Source organism: Aulonocara stuartgranti (genome assembly GCF_965226115.1).
Source record: "Aulonocara stuartgranti genome assembly, chromosome: 12".
Taxonomy (NCBI): Eukaryota; Metazoa; Chordata; class Actinopteri; order Cichliformes; family Cichlidae; genus Aulonocara; species Aulonocara stuartgranti.
Genome location: NC_138948.1, coordinates 36,616,955 through 36,634,866, shown reverse-complemented (window position 1 = coordinate 36,634,866; position 17,912 = coordinate 36,616,955). Strand labels below are relative to the sequence as shown.

Genomic DNA, 17,912 nt, shown 5'->3' with positions numbered 1-17,912 from the left:
TATACTTGAATGGGCACACCGTGACAGATGAATAGTGCAATTTTATGATAAATACCAATATCACATCTTTTTAAATCAGGGTCAAAATGTCTGGAAAAAAAAAAAATATATATATATATATAACAAAAAGCTGTAAGCAATAGAGAACACGGTCCAAAAACATATGGGAACACAGTATATCAACATGTTTAATGTTTTGTCTTATTTGCTTCATCTCAATAAGCATTCTCCAAGCATCGTCCCTTTGGAAATTCATCAGCATAACATGGTATTTGCCTAAGCATTTAGTGTGGGAATGAGCATCAGCACAGCAGCTGCAGCACAACTGCATGCAGAAAGCTACTGTATCATCCAACAACCACTCTATACTGAAATGTTAGTGCAGCTGCAGCAGAATTATTATTGTTATCCAATTTATGGTTTGCATTAGATTCCATTTTTCTTTACACTATCAATTAAGATGAATAAACAATCGTACAAAAAAAGGACATGTACATAATATATTAACCTCTGGAAACAACAATTAACTTATCCCATTACCCATGAAACAGAAAAAAAGTGATTCAGGGGTATTCATTTTTTTGTAAATACAAACTTAATGTATTAACTGTAACAGAAACTGAACACATCTGATTGCACTTACTGTTATTAGAAGTTTTTTTTGTTGTTTCATCTTACAACTTTACCCCTCGGTCAGTCCAGTTTTGATCAAGTGTGCAATGTCAGTTGATGTAATCCACATATTTTACAATAAACTGGTTTTAAGTAAGCAGTCACACATATATACAATATAACAAGTGACATCTTGCACACAACCTCAGCAGAAATATATTCACCCAAACAAATTAGTCCTTTATACCATATTAAAGACTGCTTAAGGCTTTTTTTTTTTGCGTACAAATTACTGCCGTCCATGCTAGACAAACTGATATTAACGTTGTTGTTTTTTTTGTTGTTTTTTAGAGTTTAAGAACCCAGGGTGACACAGCAAACATATTAAACACTGCATCTTAACATGAGGCAATACAAAATAACTGACTACAACTGTGCGTGAATTTTTAAAGTTGATGAACAGGAGTGATAAAGTTTTAACACAGGCTGCCTGTTTAACCATGTCAGTTTTTTCATAGACGAACGACTTCACTCATAGACAGGCACACATAAATGGAAGAACATGTGGTAGCCAGCCTTTAGGCGGCCTCGTGGTTTGTTTCTGTCGCTGAAAACACTTCTTTAAATGAAGCCAGTCATCATTAAGCAGCATGAATGCCACTGATCTAACATTACGTGGATAGTAGCCAATTTTTGTGAGGAAAAATGCTAAACTAACAAGGAGACGGAAAAAAAATTATGGCCTGAAAGATTTGTATAGACGGGGAAAAGAAGCATGGAACAAAAAGTTGTAATCTCTCAACTCTAAATAAATAAATGTGACAAAGGCGTAACACAAATAAAACAACCATCAAATAAAGAAGAAAGAATAAAGCTATGGTATGTAAAGTATTACTCTGCGAATGCACCTCTGTGCCGATGGGAGAAATGCCAAATGTTGGCAGCAATTGTTAAAAGAGAAAGGGTGTAAGGGGCTAAAAAGTGCCTTGGTGGATAAAACTCCACTCTCCCTCTATTGGCCTGAGAAAAAAGTTCTTTAGTTATGATTGCTGCTGTTCCCCATGGTTGTTATTTTCCACCTCCATGTTGTTTAGCTCTGTTGAGTTGGAGATGTTGTTTTGAAGCCTCAGTTGATCCAGTCCTTCCTCTGCGTTTGTCCATGAGCTCATTGACTCATGTACTGTTACTGTGTGTTCCTCCATCTGCCTTTGGAGGCTGTCCATCTCCTCCCTGAAAGGGAAAAAAACAACAGAAAAAAACTGTTACATCAGTTCTGGCGTTTGAATAACTGCCCAGCACTACAAAAAAAAAAGTTTCATGTCGGTTTGCTGATAATGTTTAACCAAATCATTCACACAGAAAAAAGATCTTACTTGAGCTGTCGTAGACAGTTGTGGAGATTGTTCAGTGGCTCCTTGTTGACAGAAGTCGAAGGCTTCAGCAACTCATCCAGTAGGGAGGCAGGCACTGGGCAGTCTGGGATCTTAACTGGCGTTACTGGGGTGGATGGGTTCCCGTCACTTTTCAGTTCCATGCGCTGCTGCTCCAACAACAACAACAACAACAACAACAACAACACATTATTTTTATATGGCATTATACTTGCAGTACTGACCTTTACATCTCTGTAAAAGACAGAATGCCTTCATTACTCATACTGTAGAAAGTAATGGGCACACCCAGCTAAATGACAACATATTAGCCATTGCTAGTTGCACCCATATGAAATATTAACATACGTTTTATTTGCTTTGGTTTTAATCTTTTTAACAACAACCTCTCATGACGAGACTCTCGCAGAGGGAGAAACCATAATAATCACATGCAGCAGTTAATACTTTACTGTACATTATTTAGTGGACTCCTGAAGTTTAAATGATCTCACAGCTAGGAACTAAGAAAGCACTAAACACGTCACATAACACAACCGTTCACGGCATGAAAAGTTGCCTCACCTTCCTTAGACGACTCTGTTTGAAGTCCTGTTTGAGTTGCTGGTTTTGAAGCAGGACTGTCTTCATGCTGTTTCTCAGCTCACCCACTTTGGCCTGCAGCATAAACTTGTCCTTCCTAGTGCTGCTCAGCTCCTCCTGTACCGACTCCAGCTCCACTTTAATATTCTGAGTCAGACATTTTATTTTACCAGTAAATGGTTTGAAAGAGGCATAAATGACAGAAACATGGAAACATGAGACACTGTGCCTATACTGTATAATCAGGTCAAAGCTTGCCTGCAGAGCTGTCTGTAGGTTGTCGAGCTCCCTGTGGTGGCACTGCTCCATCATCTCCACCTGCTGTTTCTGAGCTTCAATCTCCCTCTGCCTTTGCTCCACCTCCCACTTCAAATCTTCAACCTGAACCAGCAGCCAGTGTTAGACGTCAGTGTTATTGAGAGGTGATCTCCAACAGTAAATTGGAAGGAGACTAAAACAGGTTTTAACGAACTGCAACACTGAAATGTTTATAGGAAATAAGGACTACATAACCCCAAGTGTTGTATTCGAATCAATTCAGCTAATCAGTATCAAATATTACAACAGTCACACAACAAAAAAAAATTTTTTTTCCCAAACTGACTTCTGTTGGTTAGAATACAAATGTAGCCCAACTAACAGGTAAAGTAACCCAAAACGAGTACTTGCCTCTTGGTTAGTGAGCGGCTGCTTTGCCAGTTCATCGTCCAGTTGTTTCCGGAGGATCTGGAGCTGGGAGTGAGCCTCAGCCAGCTCCTCTTGGAACCTGGCAACCTCCTGAGCGTGCTGCTCATCCTGAGCCCTGCAGAGTTTGTTAAGCAGCTTATAAAATCGTCAATTACTATAGGTTATGTAACACAGTATTAGATTAGAAATCATTAAAATTTTCCTGAAGTCACGGTATTCTTTAATCAGGCAAATGCACGCACTGTAGTTTGTGGGCTTCTTTCTGCAGAGCTTTAACCAGGTCCTCTTTGGACTGCAAGTCCTTCTTGATCTCTGACAGCTCCAGCATGGCTGCCCTGTAGTGCCGTCTATTGTGGGCTGCCTCAGCCTTTGCTGCTGCCACCTAAAGGAAACATTGCATAAAACAATATGGGAACTCCAAAGACCACACTACTCCCAATTTGGTGTCAAAAAGGAGAACGTACTGAGCTAGGCATGTGACAGTTTATCAGTTCGATTTATAGATTGTAAGCAGGTTCTTGCTGTGTCTTGTGTCAAAACAAAAAGTATTTAACTCCCAAAATACTTTAATAGGAGTTATTTTGAGGTTGTGCTTCAGCTTAAAGAGAAGGAAATCATAATTTAGCCTAATATGCAGCACAGAAGTCTTACCTGTTCTTTCAGGTCCATGACTTTGGTCTTCTCTTTTTCCAAGGCCAGCTGTAGACTTTGTACCATCTGCTTCATCTGCTGGTCCTCCTCCTCTTTACGCTTCAGAACAGCTTGAACCTGAAACCCCACTTTTCTAGTTTAGTCTACAGGTAATATGATACTTTGTGTCACCAGGATAATAAAAACAAAACCCACATCTATATTATTAGATGCAATCCTTTTTTTTTCTTACCTGCAAATTGAGCTGGACAAGATCTGCCTCCCTCTTTGCTAAGGCCGACTCCAAAATGTTGGCATGCTCCCGCAGTGCATTGTGGGACTGAGCTAATCCGGCCAGTTTTCCTTTTTCGTGTTCCAGCTCAAGTGCCAATTTCTTGTTGGCATCTTCTAACTTTCGGATCCGCTTCTTGAAGCAGCGCGATTCTTGAAGCTGTGGAAGCAATACATGTCATTGATACAAAAAACTAAACAACAAACAAAACAAAACATATGAACTGAATCATTTCAGAAGTGCAAATAAACTGCTCATACAGTTGTATTATTGATGAAAAAGTTCATGAAATTATTTCTTTTTTCATGAACCAACTAAGCTCTGGGACACCTAACCTATCAGTCTATTATCAGTGATTGCATTCTGGTATTCATACGTAAGCCTGTTTTACAATAATCTTCCTTAAGTCTTCATTATATGATTCCCACATCAACAAAAGCCACGGTGTTAGCAAAAAAATTGACAGAACATGAAGTGACATTGTCTTAATGCATTTTATACTTTAAGATTGCTGTTCTTGAAATCTTAACATACGTATATTTTATTTATTCTTTTGTATATTAATCATGTTTGTCACAAGTAGATTGGACAGCAGGAGAGTGTGTCACTCGAAGACTTTTTTTCTGTTTTGTATTGTTGCCTTTTGGTTGGTTCTCCAAAGCGTACGATCTTTTAGTGAAATGCCCATCTCAAGATTCTGGGGAGACACGTTGATAGCTGGAAGATGCCATGAGATTAACAGAGAAAAGCATGTCTGAAAGGGGCTAAAAAGAGGTTTGAACTGAGAAAAAAAAAGTATATGAGCTATAAGATGAAAGATTAACAAAGTTTACCTCATCTTCAAGCTCCAGAACCTTCTCCTGGTATTCTTCCAGCTCTGTGGACGTTAGGGTGATCACTTCTTGAAGTTCCTTCTCTAGCATAGCTTTGCTGTTGGTAACAGCCTGCAGTTCAGCCTGTAGAGTCTCAATCTTCTTCTGTATGACAAATAAATAAATGTTTGAGTTAGCCAACAGCTACAGTTATATTCACGATGCAGGGGCATACAACCTTCTGACAAGAAATGGTAACAAATGACAGGAATACGGGTCAATCCATATAAAAAAATCTGTCAAAATAAAATAAAAACCTCACGCATTCAGAATCAGATGATATTTTTAACACTCCATCCATCCATCCATCTTCATCCGCTTATCCGAGGTCGGGTCGCGGGGGTAGCAGCCTAAGCAAAGAGGTCCAGACCTCCCTCTCCCCAGCCACCTCCTCCAGCTTGTCCGGGGGAATACCAAGGCGTTCCCAGGCCAGCCGAGAGATATAATCTCTCCAGCGTGTCCTGGGTCTGCCCCGGGGCCTCCTCCCGGTGGGACATGCCTGGAACACCTCGCCCAGGAGGCGCCCAGGGGGCATCCTTGCCAGATGCCCGAACCACCTCAGCTGGCTCCTTTCGATGTGGAGCAGCAGCTGCTCTACTCTAAGCCCCTCCCGGATGGCCGAACTTCTCACCCTATCTCTAAGGGAGAGGCCAGCCACCCTTCGGAGGAAGCTCATTTCCGCCGCTTGTATCCGCGATCTCGTTCTTTCGGTCACTACCCACAGCTCGTGGCCATAGGTGAGGGTAGGGACGTAGATCGACCGGTAAATTGAGAGCTTCGCTTTTACACTCAGCTCCCTCTTCACCACGACTGACCGGTGCAGTGTCCGCATTACTGCAGACGCAGCCCCAATCCGTCTGTCGATCTCCAGCTCCCTTCTCCCATCACTCGCGAACAAGACCCCGAGATACTTGAACTCCTCCACTTGGGGCAGGAACTCATCCCCGACCCGGAGTGGGCACTCCACCCTTTTCCGGCTGAGAACCATGGCCTCAGATTTGGAGGTGCTGATCCTCATTCCCGCTGCGTTACACTCGGCTGCGAACCGCTCCAGTGCGAGCTGGAGGCCCTCACCCGATGAAGCCAACAGAACCACATCATCCGCAAAAATCAGAGATGAGATTCTGAGGCCACCAAAGCGAAAGCCCTCCGCCACTTGGCTGCGCCTAGAAATCCTGTCCATAAAAATTATGAACAGAACCGGAGACAAAGGGCAGCCCTGGCGGAGCCCATCACCCACCGGGAACGAGTCCGACTTATTGCCGGCAATGCGAACCAAGCTCTTGCAACGGTTGTATAGGGATTGAATGGCCCGTAGCAATGGGCCAGACACCCCATACTCGCGCAACACCTCCCACAGGACGCCCCGAGGGACACGGTCGAATGCCTTCTCCAGGTCCACAAAACACATGTAGACTGGTTGGGCAAACTCCCATGCACCCTCAAGTATCCTCGAGAGGACAAAGAGCTGGTCCAGTGTTCCGCGACCAGGACGAAAACCGCATTGTTCCTCCTGTATCCGAGGTTTTAACACTAACTTTAGCAAATGTAATGAAGCTGTAGAGAGGGCTGTTACAACATGGTTGCAATGCATAAACCTGGCGTTACCAAGGTTAATGCACATTTGAGAGTTGAGTAGTGCACAAAGGGACTAGAGAGAAAGACAGATGACTCATACTTTAACATGATCCCTACCACCTATGTAAGCGCTGTCCATCATAAACGAGGTGTACAGACAGTAACACATGTCTGTAGGAGTTAATGCACCCATTTTATTTATTGTGATACAAACTAAATAAATAAGAGCAGGTATAGCTTTCTAACAGTGATACTTCTTCTAATGCTTGAAACTCTTTAAATAGATGTTGCAGCTTGAAGCTTTAAAAGAAGTGCTCATTACCTGCAAGGCCTGGCTGTTCCCTTCATCTGATACCTGGGCCTTCAATTTAGCCAGCTCCTCCTCAGCCGTCTCCTTGTCAGTCAGAGCCTCTTGGAGTCTCCTGCTCAGGATGCCCACGGCGTTCTCGTAGGCCTTGTGTTTGGCCTTCATCTCCTTCTGAGCGCTGGTCAAATCTGTTCCCAGCTTCTTCACACGCACCTTCTGTTCAGTGATGGCTCTATTTCAAAGAACATATGAATGAAAAAAAATAAATAAAAATGTATTTTAATTCCTGATATAACAAACACAGAATTTCTGAGGAGGATTAAAAAAAAAAAAAGAAAAATCATACATACAAACTTTTATTTCTATGAGGCGTTTAGGCATTACCCCTTATTTCTATTTATAAATACCAAATGACTACAAAGAGGGGCATCATGGGCCAAATCATCACTGTGGGACCACATGACTCACTTCTTGGCTTCAGCCTCCATTTGCTCCACCTGTTTCCTTAGACCTTCATTCTCCTGTGTCACTGCTGCTAGCTGGCTCTGATCAAACTGTAGAGACTGCATTGGGGGGGAAAAAAAAACACCCAAGGTTAATATAATATTTTCTTTATTATATAATACTGTAATGCCATGAGCAAATATCAGACAAACAGTACCTGAATCTGGGTTTCGAGCTGATCCCTTTCATTCTGAATGGTTTGCAGATGGGCCTCCATGTTACTCATCTGCTCCTGCACTCTCACCACTTCCTTTTGCAGCCGGGTCTGCTCCAGCTCTGCCTTCTGCTTCTCCCCCTGAGCAGCCAGTAGCTCCTGCTTCAGATCCTTCACCTCCATCAATAGACGCTTTTTGGTGGACTTGAGCTCACTGATCAGCTGGTCTTTGGAGCTGGCATCCCTGCGGTATGCTTCCACCATCACCTGTGAGGTAAATGGCATTTTTAACCCCAGTAAAAGGTTTAAAGTGGAACAAAATACTTATGAGGCATTTGCTCCTTTGGAGATGTGCAAGTAGTCTCACTCATATTTGCCTTGACTGACACAGCAGGGAAAAAACAAGAACTGACAGCACTGCAGGAGACAGGGCTGCATCATCTCCAGGGTTTGAGAGAGATTTAATTCACTGATGCCGTCTATTCATAGAGGAGTGGATAAGCTTTATTTTTGCAGGCCAAACATGAACACAGTCCACCAATGAAAATGGCTATAGTGAACCATTGTAAAACCTATAAGATGGCAAATATAATTCCAACCTTTTAATGAGAGGACACAAGTCTGTTGTGCCATTTATGAATTAGCAAGAAAAACATGAAAATGAAAAATCTCTCTAAGACTGAACTTGCTGATTTTTTTTTAAAGTGCTACTAAATGCACATTGCTTTTTAACAAATTGACAACAAATACCATATTTGCTTACTTTTATCCTGTACATGTTTAAAATTAGGGATGTGCACGACTAGTCGACTAATAGTCGCTGCTGTCAGTAGTCGGTAACAGACTTACCAGTCATTTAATCTAATTGTTAAAATTTTAATTGATACCCAATGCTGGTAAATTCTTGTGTCCTAAATGTTGTTGAGAAACGCCATAAATCCGTTAATCAGATCGTTTGGTTAACACTATTATTGCTGGTTCTTTTAAGGAGACAGAATGAGATCGTGGATACAAATGGCGGAAATTAGCTTTCTCCGAAGGGTGGATGGGCTCATCCTTAGCAATAGGGTACGGAGTTCAGTCATTCAGGATTAGTTTATTGATAATAGAGACATTTTCACAAAAACTTACTTGGTTGTCATGTGTTGCTCAAAACAGTTCAATTACTATTTGATGGACCAAGATGTTAATGCATGCATATAAAGAGGGCCTACAATAACTCAAATCTTGAAAGGCACACAATGCAGTGCATGAGTCTGTCATTCTGTCAACTAACTCCACCCTTTTCATGACAGTCTGTCAATGCAAAATAAAGCAGCCTTGGACAATGCTCAATCCAGTGAGGCGTGTCAGCACCGCTCTCCTCCAGAGAATGTGTCTGCCATCTGGCTCTACAATACATACTCCCACGGCAGCCACAGCCTTAGCCAGCTGGGAGTCACTCTGACAAGTGGCTTATAAATGTACATGAAGTCTTTCTGAGTTGCTGCAGGCAGCATATAATGTCATGTAAAAGCTATGAAGGCGTCTTACCTTTTGTTGCAGGAACTGCTCCTTAAATTTCTGAGCTTGCTTCTTCAGGGAAATATTTTCTTGTTGTAAAGTTTCAATCTGTAACATAATACAATTGTTTCATTACTCACTATAAGTTGTATCAATGCTACTTGAGTTTTGTTTAAATTAATATTAACTACATTGAAGAGAAGGGGGTAAATCCTCATTCTTCAGGCACAAAAACAAGCCTTTTTGACCTATTGCGAACATTTCCAAACTGCAAAAAACATTTTAGGTAAATGTAAAATAAATTAACTCTACCTCAACACATCTTCTGTCTCATACCTGATTGGCTTTGACTTGGACTTCCTGTCGTAGTTGATCCAAGACATCTGAGGCCACCAGAACATCCTCGCCAAGCCTCTCAGCACTCTCATCAAGTTGGCTCTTGTCTGCTCGGGCTGCCTGCAGTGCTACCTCAAGGACAATCTTCTCGTTCTGGAGGTACTGGATGTTGTCATCCTTGGCAGTGCTTTCTGTCTGCAGCTCAGCCAGCTGGGCCTCCAGCTCCTGGTATCGGGCCTCTAGCTGGTTGATGGACTGCTCTTTGGTGTGCAAGTTCTCCTGAGTGGTTGTCAGCTGGCGCATCAGCTCCAGATGTTCCTTCTGAAGTGTCTGCAGCTGTGCATCCTTCTGGGAAAGGGTCAGCTTTACCTAAGACAGAACATTAAGAGCAGAGTTTACAAATGAAGAATTACGTCTAAGAATTTTATTGCACATGCAGGGTGACAAATAAGTCACGGTTACATTTGGCATGACTACCTGCTCTAGTTCTCTTTCCAGGGTGCTGGCTGTGTTGGCAAGCTTTATTAACCGTTCTCGCTCTTCTTCATACTCGTCCAGCTTGTGCTGCAGGTCATCTTCCACCATGCTCTTTGCATCCTGGATCTGCTTGTAAGCAGCTTCTTGGGTCAGCATGTCGGCCTACATTACAGAGAGTAAAAGCACTTTAAACAATGTTCAAATATAGTCGAGATACACAAACGGTTAAAAGTACATTTTACTGCAATTCCTGTGATTTTTTTTTTTTTAAATATTTTGATTGGTTTTATTTAATTCCCTTGGCTAAATAACAAAGTTAACGTGTAGTTTGTTTTGACTTTAGATTTAAACCTGAAGCTGGAAAATACCTCAATGCTCTGTAGCTGTACAGCGATGCGTTCTTTTTCTTTGATGGAGCGGTGCTGGGTCTCAGTGAGTTGATGTGACAGTGTCACATTTTCCAGCTTCAGATGCTCCAGAACACCAATCTGAGTCATCTGTCCAGCCTATAAAAAAAAAAACAAACAGAACCAGACATGTCAATAGTTATGTCTCCTGCATGACAACTAATGCCAAGCCGTGACATTAAAGCCAACTGCACGGGCATTAAACTTACCTGCATGTTGGCCATTTCACTTTGCAGACGCACTCTTGCCTCCTGGGCCAGAGCTAGCTGCTGCTGGTACCACTGTCTGACCTGCTGAAGTGAATCGATCTCGGCCTGGGAGGTCTTCAGTCGGCTCTGTAGGGTACTGCGCTCCAGCTGCACCTGTTGAAGCTGACTCTGAAGACCACCCATCTGCTGACGCAACTCCTGAACTGCAAAAGCGCAGGATCAAAACATAAAATTGAAAAATATGAGGTGGAGGTGAGTATATACACTCAGCCATTTGAGTCTCCATCACTCACCTGTATTGTCCCTTGAGGTTACAGCGTTTTGCATCTCCTCCACCTTCCCCATCAGCCTGTTGTACTGGTCTTCAGCAACCTTTAGATCATTGCTTAGAGAAGCCAGACTGGCATTCTTGTTCTCTAGACTGCTCTGGAGCTCTACCATAGCCTTCTCTAGCTGGCTACAGCTTTGCCGTAGTGTGCCAACCTCTGTAGTGAGGGCACTCTGCTTCTCCTTGCTGACTTGAGCCTCCTCCATTTTAGCCTGCAGCTGTGCATTCACTGTTGCAAGCTGGGCCTGAAGCTCTGTCTTCTCCTTGAGAGCCTAGAAAACAGGGCAGGTGGTTATAGCATGTAGCCCGATTATTTTCAGTGTGTACTTGTATAATATTGGTCGCCCACAAGGTTATATTAGGAACTGAAGACCAAAAAAATAAATAAAATATTACTGATGGTTTGCATTACCTGATTGGCCTCAGATGACAAGGATTCCAGCTGGCCCTCAAGCCTCATTTTCTCTTTCAACACTTGGAGCACTTCATCATGACCCATCACAGAACTCTCCAAAGAAACACTAAAACAAATTTAAACAACCTCAGTGAATACGATCAAACAAATGAGTTGAGAGGTTCAACAAAAGATTATACATATCAATCTTTTTCCAAAATGAAAATTTTCAGGTTCCCTCATATACTCAGTCTGTGAAAATACACAGTAACCACAACTGCACTAATATTTTACCAACCTCACTACTCAAATAATAAATTCAAACATTTATTGATTTGCCTTTCTTGTAAGAAATCGTCACCTGCTGGAGAAGCTGTCCCTGCGGCTACGAGGCTCTGCTGTCCCTTCTCTTTCCTGCTCCAGCTCCAGGAAGTGTTGCTCTTCAGTGGCTGCTTGCAGAACCTCCTGAAGGGACGGGAACTGACCCATGGCCTCAGGGGCGATCTCGCGTCCATCTACTGTGTATGGCCCCTGCTGCCTCTCCACTGCTGCAGAGAGCACACCGTAGGTTCCCCTGGTAGACACGCTGCTGTAGGAAGAGCTGTCACTGTCGTTGCCATCATTCCCGGGCCTTACCCCTGATTCACTGCCATCAATTTCTGACACACTGTCCCGGACGTGGAGGGGAGCACCGGACTGTGCCTCTGTCTCAGAAGTACCGCACTCTGACGTCACACTGATCTCAGACAGTGTGGACACAGAGCTAATAGTGGAGTTGACAGAGCTTATGTCTGCTGCCTTTATGCCTCCTCCTCCACCACCACCACCACCATTCTCAGGAGACTTGTAATCAGCCAAGGAGTGGATCTTGTTAGGGCGAGGTGACCTGGACTTCTTTTCTTTGGGAGGAGGAATTCCAAGGCTACCAAGTTTAGGACCACGTGGGACACTGGTCCTGAGGAAGGAATACTCCTTGGTCATGGCAACAGTACTAGCCCGGGGTAATGCCTCAGGATGTAGCATAAGTTCTGGATCCAGGGTACTGAATGGTCTGCTCTTGGTGGTGGTACGATGAGACTAAAAAACAGGAGAGAATCAGAGGTTGTATTTGAAACAAAAAGAAAAAAATGACATCTATTCTTTAATTGGTAAAATGAGTGTCCAGCAAAAATAACCGAATAAATGTGTAAATATTTATATTCACATCAAGTAAAAGAACTTAGAATAAGTCCAGTAATTACTGTACAATTACTAATCTCAGTCACAAACATAGCCAAAAAGTTAAACTAATTTCACAGGAAAAGGCAGGAAAAAGTAAATCAGCAGAAACAAGTGACACTGTGCTGGTGCATCACTCTACCTCTCCTAAGATTACGTTCAAGGACTGCTTCTCTGACATTATCATGTAAATATTGTGATATAACTTTGCTCCTTCACCATGGTGCCAATGTTTCTGTGTATAATTTTTGCCAGAAAAACATCATTTTCCCTTTGCATTCACCCACCCTCTCCTTCTGTCTCTGCACTCTGTACTGTTTTAGTTGCTCCTCCAGGCGCCGGCGAGCCTCTAGGCGAATCTTCTCCTCATTCTCCATCTCCAGTGATGGTTTCTGGTTGGCTGAAAGGATGAAGGGCAAGGAATGTTAAAACAAAGAGAAAAATGCTACCGCTTAACATATACTATCCAACTACAGCAAAACAGATTATTTAAACAGGCTGTTATGTCACGAATGCAAACGCTGGAATTTGGCATGGTGGTGAGTGAAGCTGCTTGAAGCCTGGTTCTCAAATGACAATGGTAAACAAATTATTCAAATTTTAGTTATTTTAATACTTGGCCATGGGCAGTAAGTCAAGGTTTGCCACTTGACTTAAGGATTAATGGCATTTTTAGAGGTGTTACATAACTGTTGCGTGTTACACCCATAAAATTAAAGGCGTCCTATAGGATAGAGCAGGGGTCAGCAACCTTTCACACCCAAAGAGCCATTTGGAGCCGGTTTCCACGCAAACGAAAACACCGGGAGCCGCAAATATTTTTTGACATCTAAAATGAAGATAACACTGTATATATTGTTTTTTACCTTTATGCGAACAACTAAGGTGTGTTGCTTTTGAAATCCATGAAGTGCTACAGAGAAAATTACATTTTATTGATGTTATTAACACATTTTGAACTCTTAAAGAAATATAACAAAAGGAAAGCTGAACTAAAATGATCCAGCAAACAAAAACTGTTGTGAGCCGCCCCCCTTATATCGCCTTTGGGCTTTTGGAGCCTTGATCTGACTTTTAAAAAATAAAAGAACTATGCTGCTAAAAAAAATTTAAAAATAGATGTTTGCAAAATTGAATATGTATTTTACCTGGTTAATGTGTGTGGCAAGGCGTGGTCTGTAGGGGAGGCGGACGCACCTGAGCAGCACCCGCAATCACGCCTCGCCGCCTTAACGTCTGTGCTCTCTATGCTGTTGTGTTGGTGTGTGTCGGGCTGTGAGCTGAAAAGCTACAGCCGGCTGTGTGCGTACAGCAACCGTGTGTGAAAAGTGGTCAATAAAGAGATGCTGAAAAGCGTGTTCATGCAAACATCGTCGGGTCTGCCGTGGTATGTTTACAACGGGACTTCTGCTCCTGAACCTCTGCGCACAGCGCCTGCAAATCGGGGCTGTAAGAAGTCACATTCATCTTCACGCAGGACTGTAAGCTGTCGTCTGTGAGGCGTGAGCGGTGTTTGTTTGTAACATAGTTCACAGTGGAGCTGCCGACATAATGTGGATCCGAAGAGCCATAATTGGCCTACCTGGGGTTGAAAGTCTCGGCAAATGCAGGCGTTTCGGCGGGTACACCGGCTTCCGCCAGTGTGACGCTTATTTTGAGCGATGAAAAAATAATAAAATATAATTGTATTTTTATATTTCAATATCACAACAATCTTCCAATTTAGAACTACAAGTTAAAAAGAACTAACATAAATAAATTACACTTCAACTAAATACTCCTAATTTATTTTCCCAAACCACGCGGAGCCGCAGTATAAGCACTAAGGAGCCGCAGGTTGCCGACCCCTGGTATAGAGGTACGCAGCTATAACACTGCAATAGATGTACACTGAATTAGAGCTGTGTAGTCACCAACAATTAAGAGATACTTCATGTGGGTTTTTCCTGTGGAGTTATTTTGATTCTCTGTAGGAGTTATAATGTGCAGGCAAACAAAATCAGTTATTGCCATGCTTAAAAATATAAGCTTTCATAACTGTGAATCAGGCAATGGTGCCAATTTTTAAAAATACCATGTAAAAGATAATGTATCAGAGCGATTAGTAGCAAAACAAAGCCGTGAATTCAAATAGTGTCTTGAAAAAGAAAAAGAAAAAAAAAAGCACCCACACAAAATTTTAGTTAAACAAAAGACTGCTATGGGAGTTTCTGGGAGGAGGTAAAGTCAAACAGCTAAATGAAATCCTCACTGAATCCTTCAGTCCAGATAACACACAGACAGGGGAGTTAAAGCAAACACTTGTACATGAGCCAACGACCAAAACACTCCACATCAAAACGGGAGGTTAGAATAGAAAGGGTTATAGAGGGGGCATTCACTGCACATAAATTTATGCTTACACAGTTCAGTCTCCTGCATAGGCATACTGAGTCTGAGTGACTGCAATGCATCACTCTTGTGAACCGTGACCTCAGCACTAGCCCCCTCAGACTTCTCTAGCATCATGGGTGGATAAGCAGCCACACCTGGGGAGGGCTCGCGGTTCTGCGAGTTGACAGGGGAGCTGGTGCTCTGGGGAGGAGCTGTCAGAGGCAGGGTGTCCCCTGCAGTATCAAAGCCCTCTGCCAGTCCATTTCCATTTGGCATCACATCTGAATTGACAGGACCTGAAAGAGGAAGGGGGGAAAGCCCTCAGGAATCCAACAATTAGTCATGAGAAATTCTTGTGAACTAGTTTGAGTGGATGTGATTCTTTTGGCAAACTGGCTAGACAACTTTGTCAAGCAACAATAGCTTACGTGCACAAGGCAACGACAAACACTCATGTAACACTATTGTTACTGAAGCATCCCTCCTAGCTGCATCTACTCTTATAGGAGCAAAACTGGGATTCAGCTTGCAACACAAACACATTTAAAGGGACTGGAAATTATTTTCTTTGTTACCCACAGACTACAGACAAAACGTGCCATTTTCTGTCAGCGGTGGAAGTGGTTTGTTCATTTTACATGACAGACATTTTCTATGTCCTCTTGTCACTGGTTGAAGTAGTTATGGAGAAAACGGGATTCATTTTCAGCAATAGAATGCGGGAACGTCTGCCAAGCAGCTGTCATTCAAAACCGAAGAAATCATCCCAGAAATGTCCCGCTGAGAGGAGTTTATTTGCGGTAAAATCGTAATATCTTGTTAGAATTTTTTTTTAATGATGTTGTTTGTTGCTAATGTAATTATGGATATTTAAATGTACAGAAAATAAATGAGATATTCAAATGCTTTTTCCAAATATAATTACAAAAAATATTTCTGTACACTTTTCAGTAAAGCTTTTGTATTTCTGGGTAACGCACTGTGTGAGAAAATCTTCCTGCTACTTTTTCCAGTTTGTCTCATGTGTATCCTCAAACTCGTACACTTACATACGTTACAATTAGATACATTCTGTACACATTTTTTCTGTCAAAAACCCCCAAACTGAAACACTGTAAACAGATGATGAAAATTTTGAATTTAGCTCAGCTATATAATATGCTTGTTCAAAGGCCTGTGCAACATGGAGCTGCAGATGGCCTAGAGAGGCTCGTCATAACCACCAAAACAGGTCATGCATGGCAAAATAGTGTTAGATAAAAGAGACACCATTACACTTCAGAACTTGAACTGGAGACCTCACAATCTAGGAATGAGTGATCCTTTCCAGAAAAGCATGCTTACTCACCGTTATGAATATCCCCCTTTGCATCCTTTGGGTTTTCCAGCCCTTTTTTAAATGTCGTTTCACGCTCCACAGCATGGGCTTGAGCCTCTTTGGATTTTATAACATGGTCCTCTTGATAAGTATTGGCCTCCATCTGGGCTGCCACTGACTGCTCAGTATCCACTTCCATTAAGAGAAGTAACAGTCACAGCACTGCTGGTGCACTTCTTGAAAGGGCATCTCACTACGCCATCTTCTTAGGAGGCAGATTAGCTGAGAGCATGTCAGTCTACAGGAGCACCTCCAAGCACATACAAGAAGAGAGAAAATATATAACAACTTTTAACGACACATGAGAAAGATCAACATGCGACACAGAAGAAGCCGTAGCGACTCACCAGGGATCTGTTTTACCCACTAATAAGGTTACGTAACAACAGTCTGCTTTTATAAGCTATAATTAAATACTAACAAACTACTTTGGTAAGTGGATTTTTCAGGTTAAATATAACTTAACTCTGCAATAATTTATGTGTACTTTAAAAACAAATGCAACAAAGGTTTCCCCGGCTTATCGCCTATTTGTCAGCCACGCACCACTGAAGTAAATCTGTGAGGGCATGTGTACAACCTACCCTATCAGAGATACGCCTTATTAAGCACAGTTGATATTTACATGTAAGCCTTTCCGAAGATTAAAAAACAGTGACAGCAGTACTCTGCAAAGCCTTTCCGCGTGACATGTTATATTACTATCGTATCCTACTATAAATGGTAACCATTGACTCATAGGGTGTGCTGCAAAGACTGGTGCAGCCGCTGGACGCACAGCGGCTACAACTGCTGCTAGTAGCTAGGGTGCTAGCATCTACTCAGACTCGGAGTCGGCATCTCGGGGAAAAAAGCAAGACAGTTGATGGCAAACATTACTGTAAAGCCCCTATATTTCCAGCGACTAGGCTGAATAATTTCACTTCATATAAAACTGGCAATGACAAGAAAGACGCACTAAACTTTAGGTGGGTAGCACTAGCTAGTGAAGCTAACGTGAGTGCTAATTAGCCACGGGACCTGTCAAGCTAAGAATTGCTACAACCTGGAATCGCCTTCACGCCTTCATAGGACCATTTTCTGAAAGTCATTCGCCGAAACACCTGGCTTCACCTTTGTTACAAACCCTAGTATAAATTATAAAATATATCACAGATAAATGCTACAAAATACAACAAATACTCACCTTCTTGCGAGCTTCGCCTTTTACTACGTGGCTGTTTAGTTTCGGTCCCTTTTCTGTCCGACTAGAAACACTGGGCTCAAACAATACATTATTTGAAACAACTAACTAAGCTTGTCGGGTCACTGACTGATTGTCTATGTGTACTCTCAAATGTTTAAATTTAAATAGAAAAACATATATTTTAAAGCCGCGCAATATCTGAAGATGTATATAGCAATAATACATGTATTACACGACCCATAATAAGGAACGGACAGCCGCTCCGGTGACTCTCTCGGATGTGGTACAATGCTTCACTCTTGTGGTCAAATACTGCGCCCTGCTTTCCAGCTGTGCTGTCAACCTGCAGCTGTGGCAACCACCAAAAGTACCGTCACAAGCAGCTGGTGCCACTTACCAAGACGGTGCACGGACATGCATTAATATACACACGATTAAATCACGCCACTACTTAACGTAATTAGATTAGATTAGATTCCACATCTAGGATTTGA

The 17,912-nt window shown here is 42.3% G+C and overlaps 1 protein-coding gene across 5 annotated transcripts; it reads right to left on the bottom strand.

Moving 5' to 3' along the window:
• Window positions 1-162: 162 nt before the first annotated feature.
• On the bottom strand, window positions 163-17,682 carry golga3 (golgin A3). 5 transcript variants are annotated; one of them, XM_082555268.1, is made up of 24 exons: window positions 17,419-17,682; window positions 16,203-16,482; window positions 14,884-15,150; window positions 12,769-12,881; window positions 11,625-12,340; window positions 11,282-11,390; window positions 10,835-11,141; window positions 10,542-10,744; window positions 10,294-10,431; window positions 9,926-10,087; window positions 9,449-9,817; window positions 9,143-9,220; window positions 7,613-7,876; window positions 7,420-7,514; window positions 6,967-7,183; window positions 5,028-5,171; window positions 4,156-4,353; window positions 3,924-4,040; window positions 3,515-3,654; window positions 3,255-3,387; window positions 2,844-2,966; window positions 2,568-2,732; window positions 1,986-2,152; window positions 163-1,842 (listed from the first exon to the last, which is right to left on the bottom strand). In XM_082555268.1, the coding sequence occupies exons 2-24, from the start codon at window positions 16,369-16,371 to the stop codon at window positions 1,653-1,655; spliced, it is 4,584 nt and encodes a 1,527-aa protein (XP_082411394.1). In that variant the 5' UTR covers window positions 16,372-16,482; window positions 17,419-17,682; the 3' UTR covers window positions 163-1,652. The 5 variants fall into 5 exon arrangements, with proteins under 5 accessions (XP_082411394.1, XP_082411396.1, XP_082411397.1 ...); XM_082555270.1 differs by having other exon boundaries at window positions 16,203-16,470; XM_082555271.1 differs by having other exon boundaries at window positions 15,010-15,150; window positions 17,419-17,681.
• Window positions 17,683-17,912: the final 230 nt, after the last annotated feature.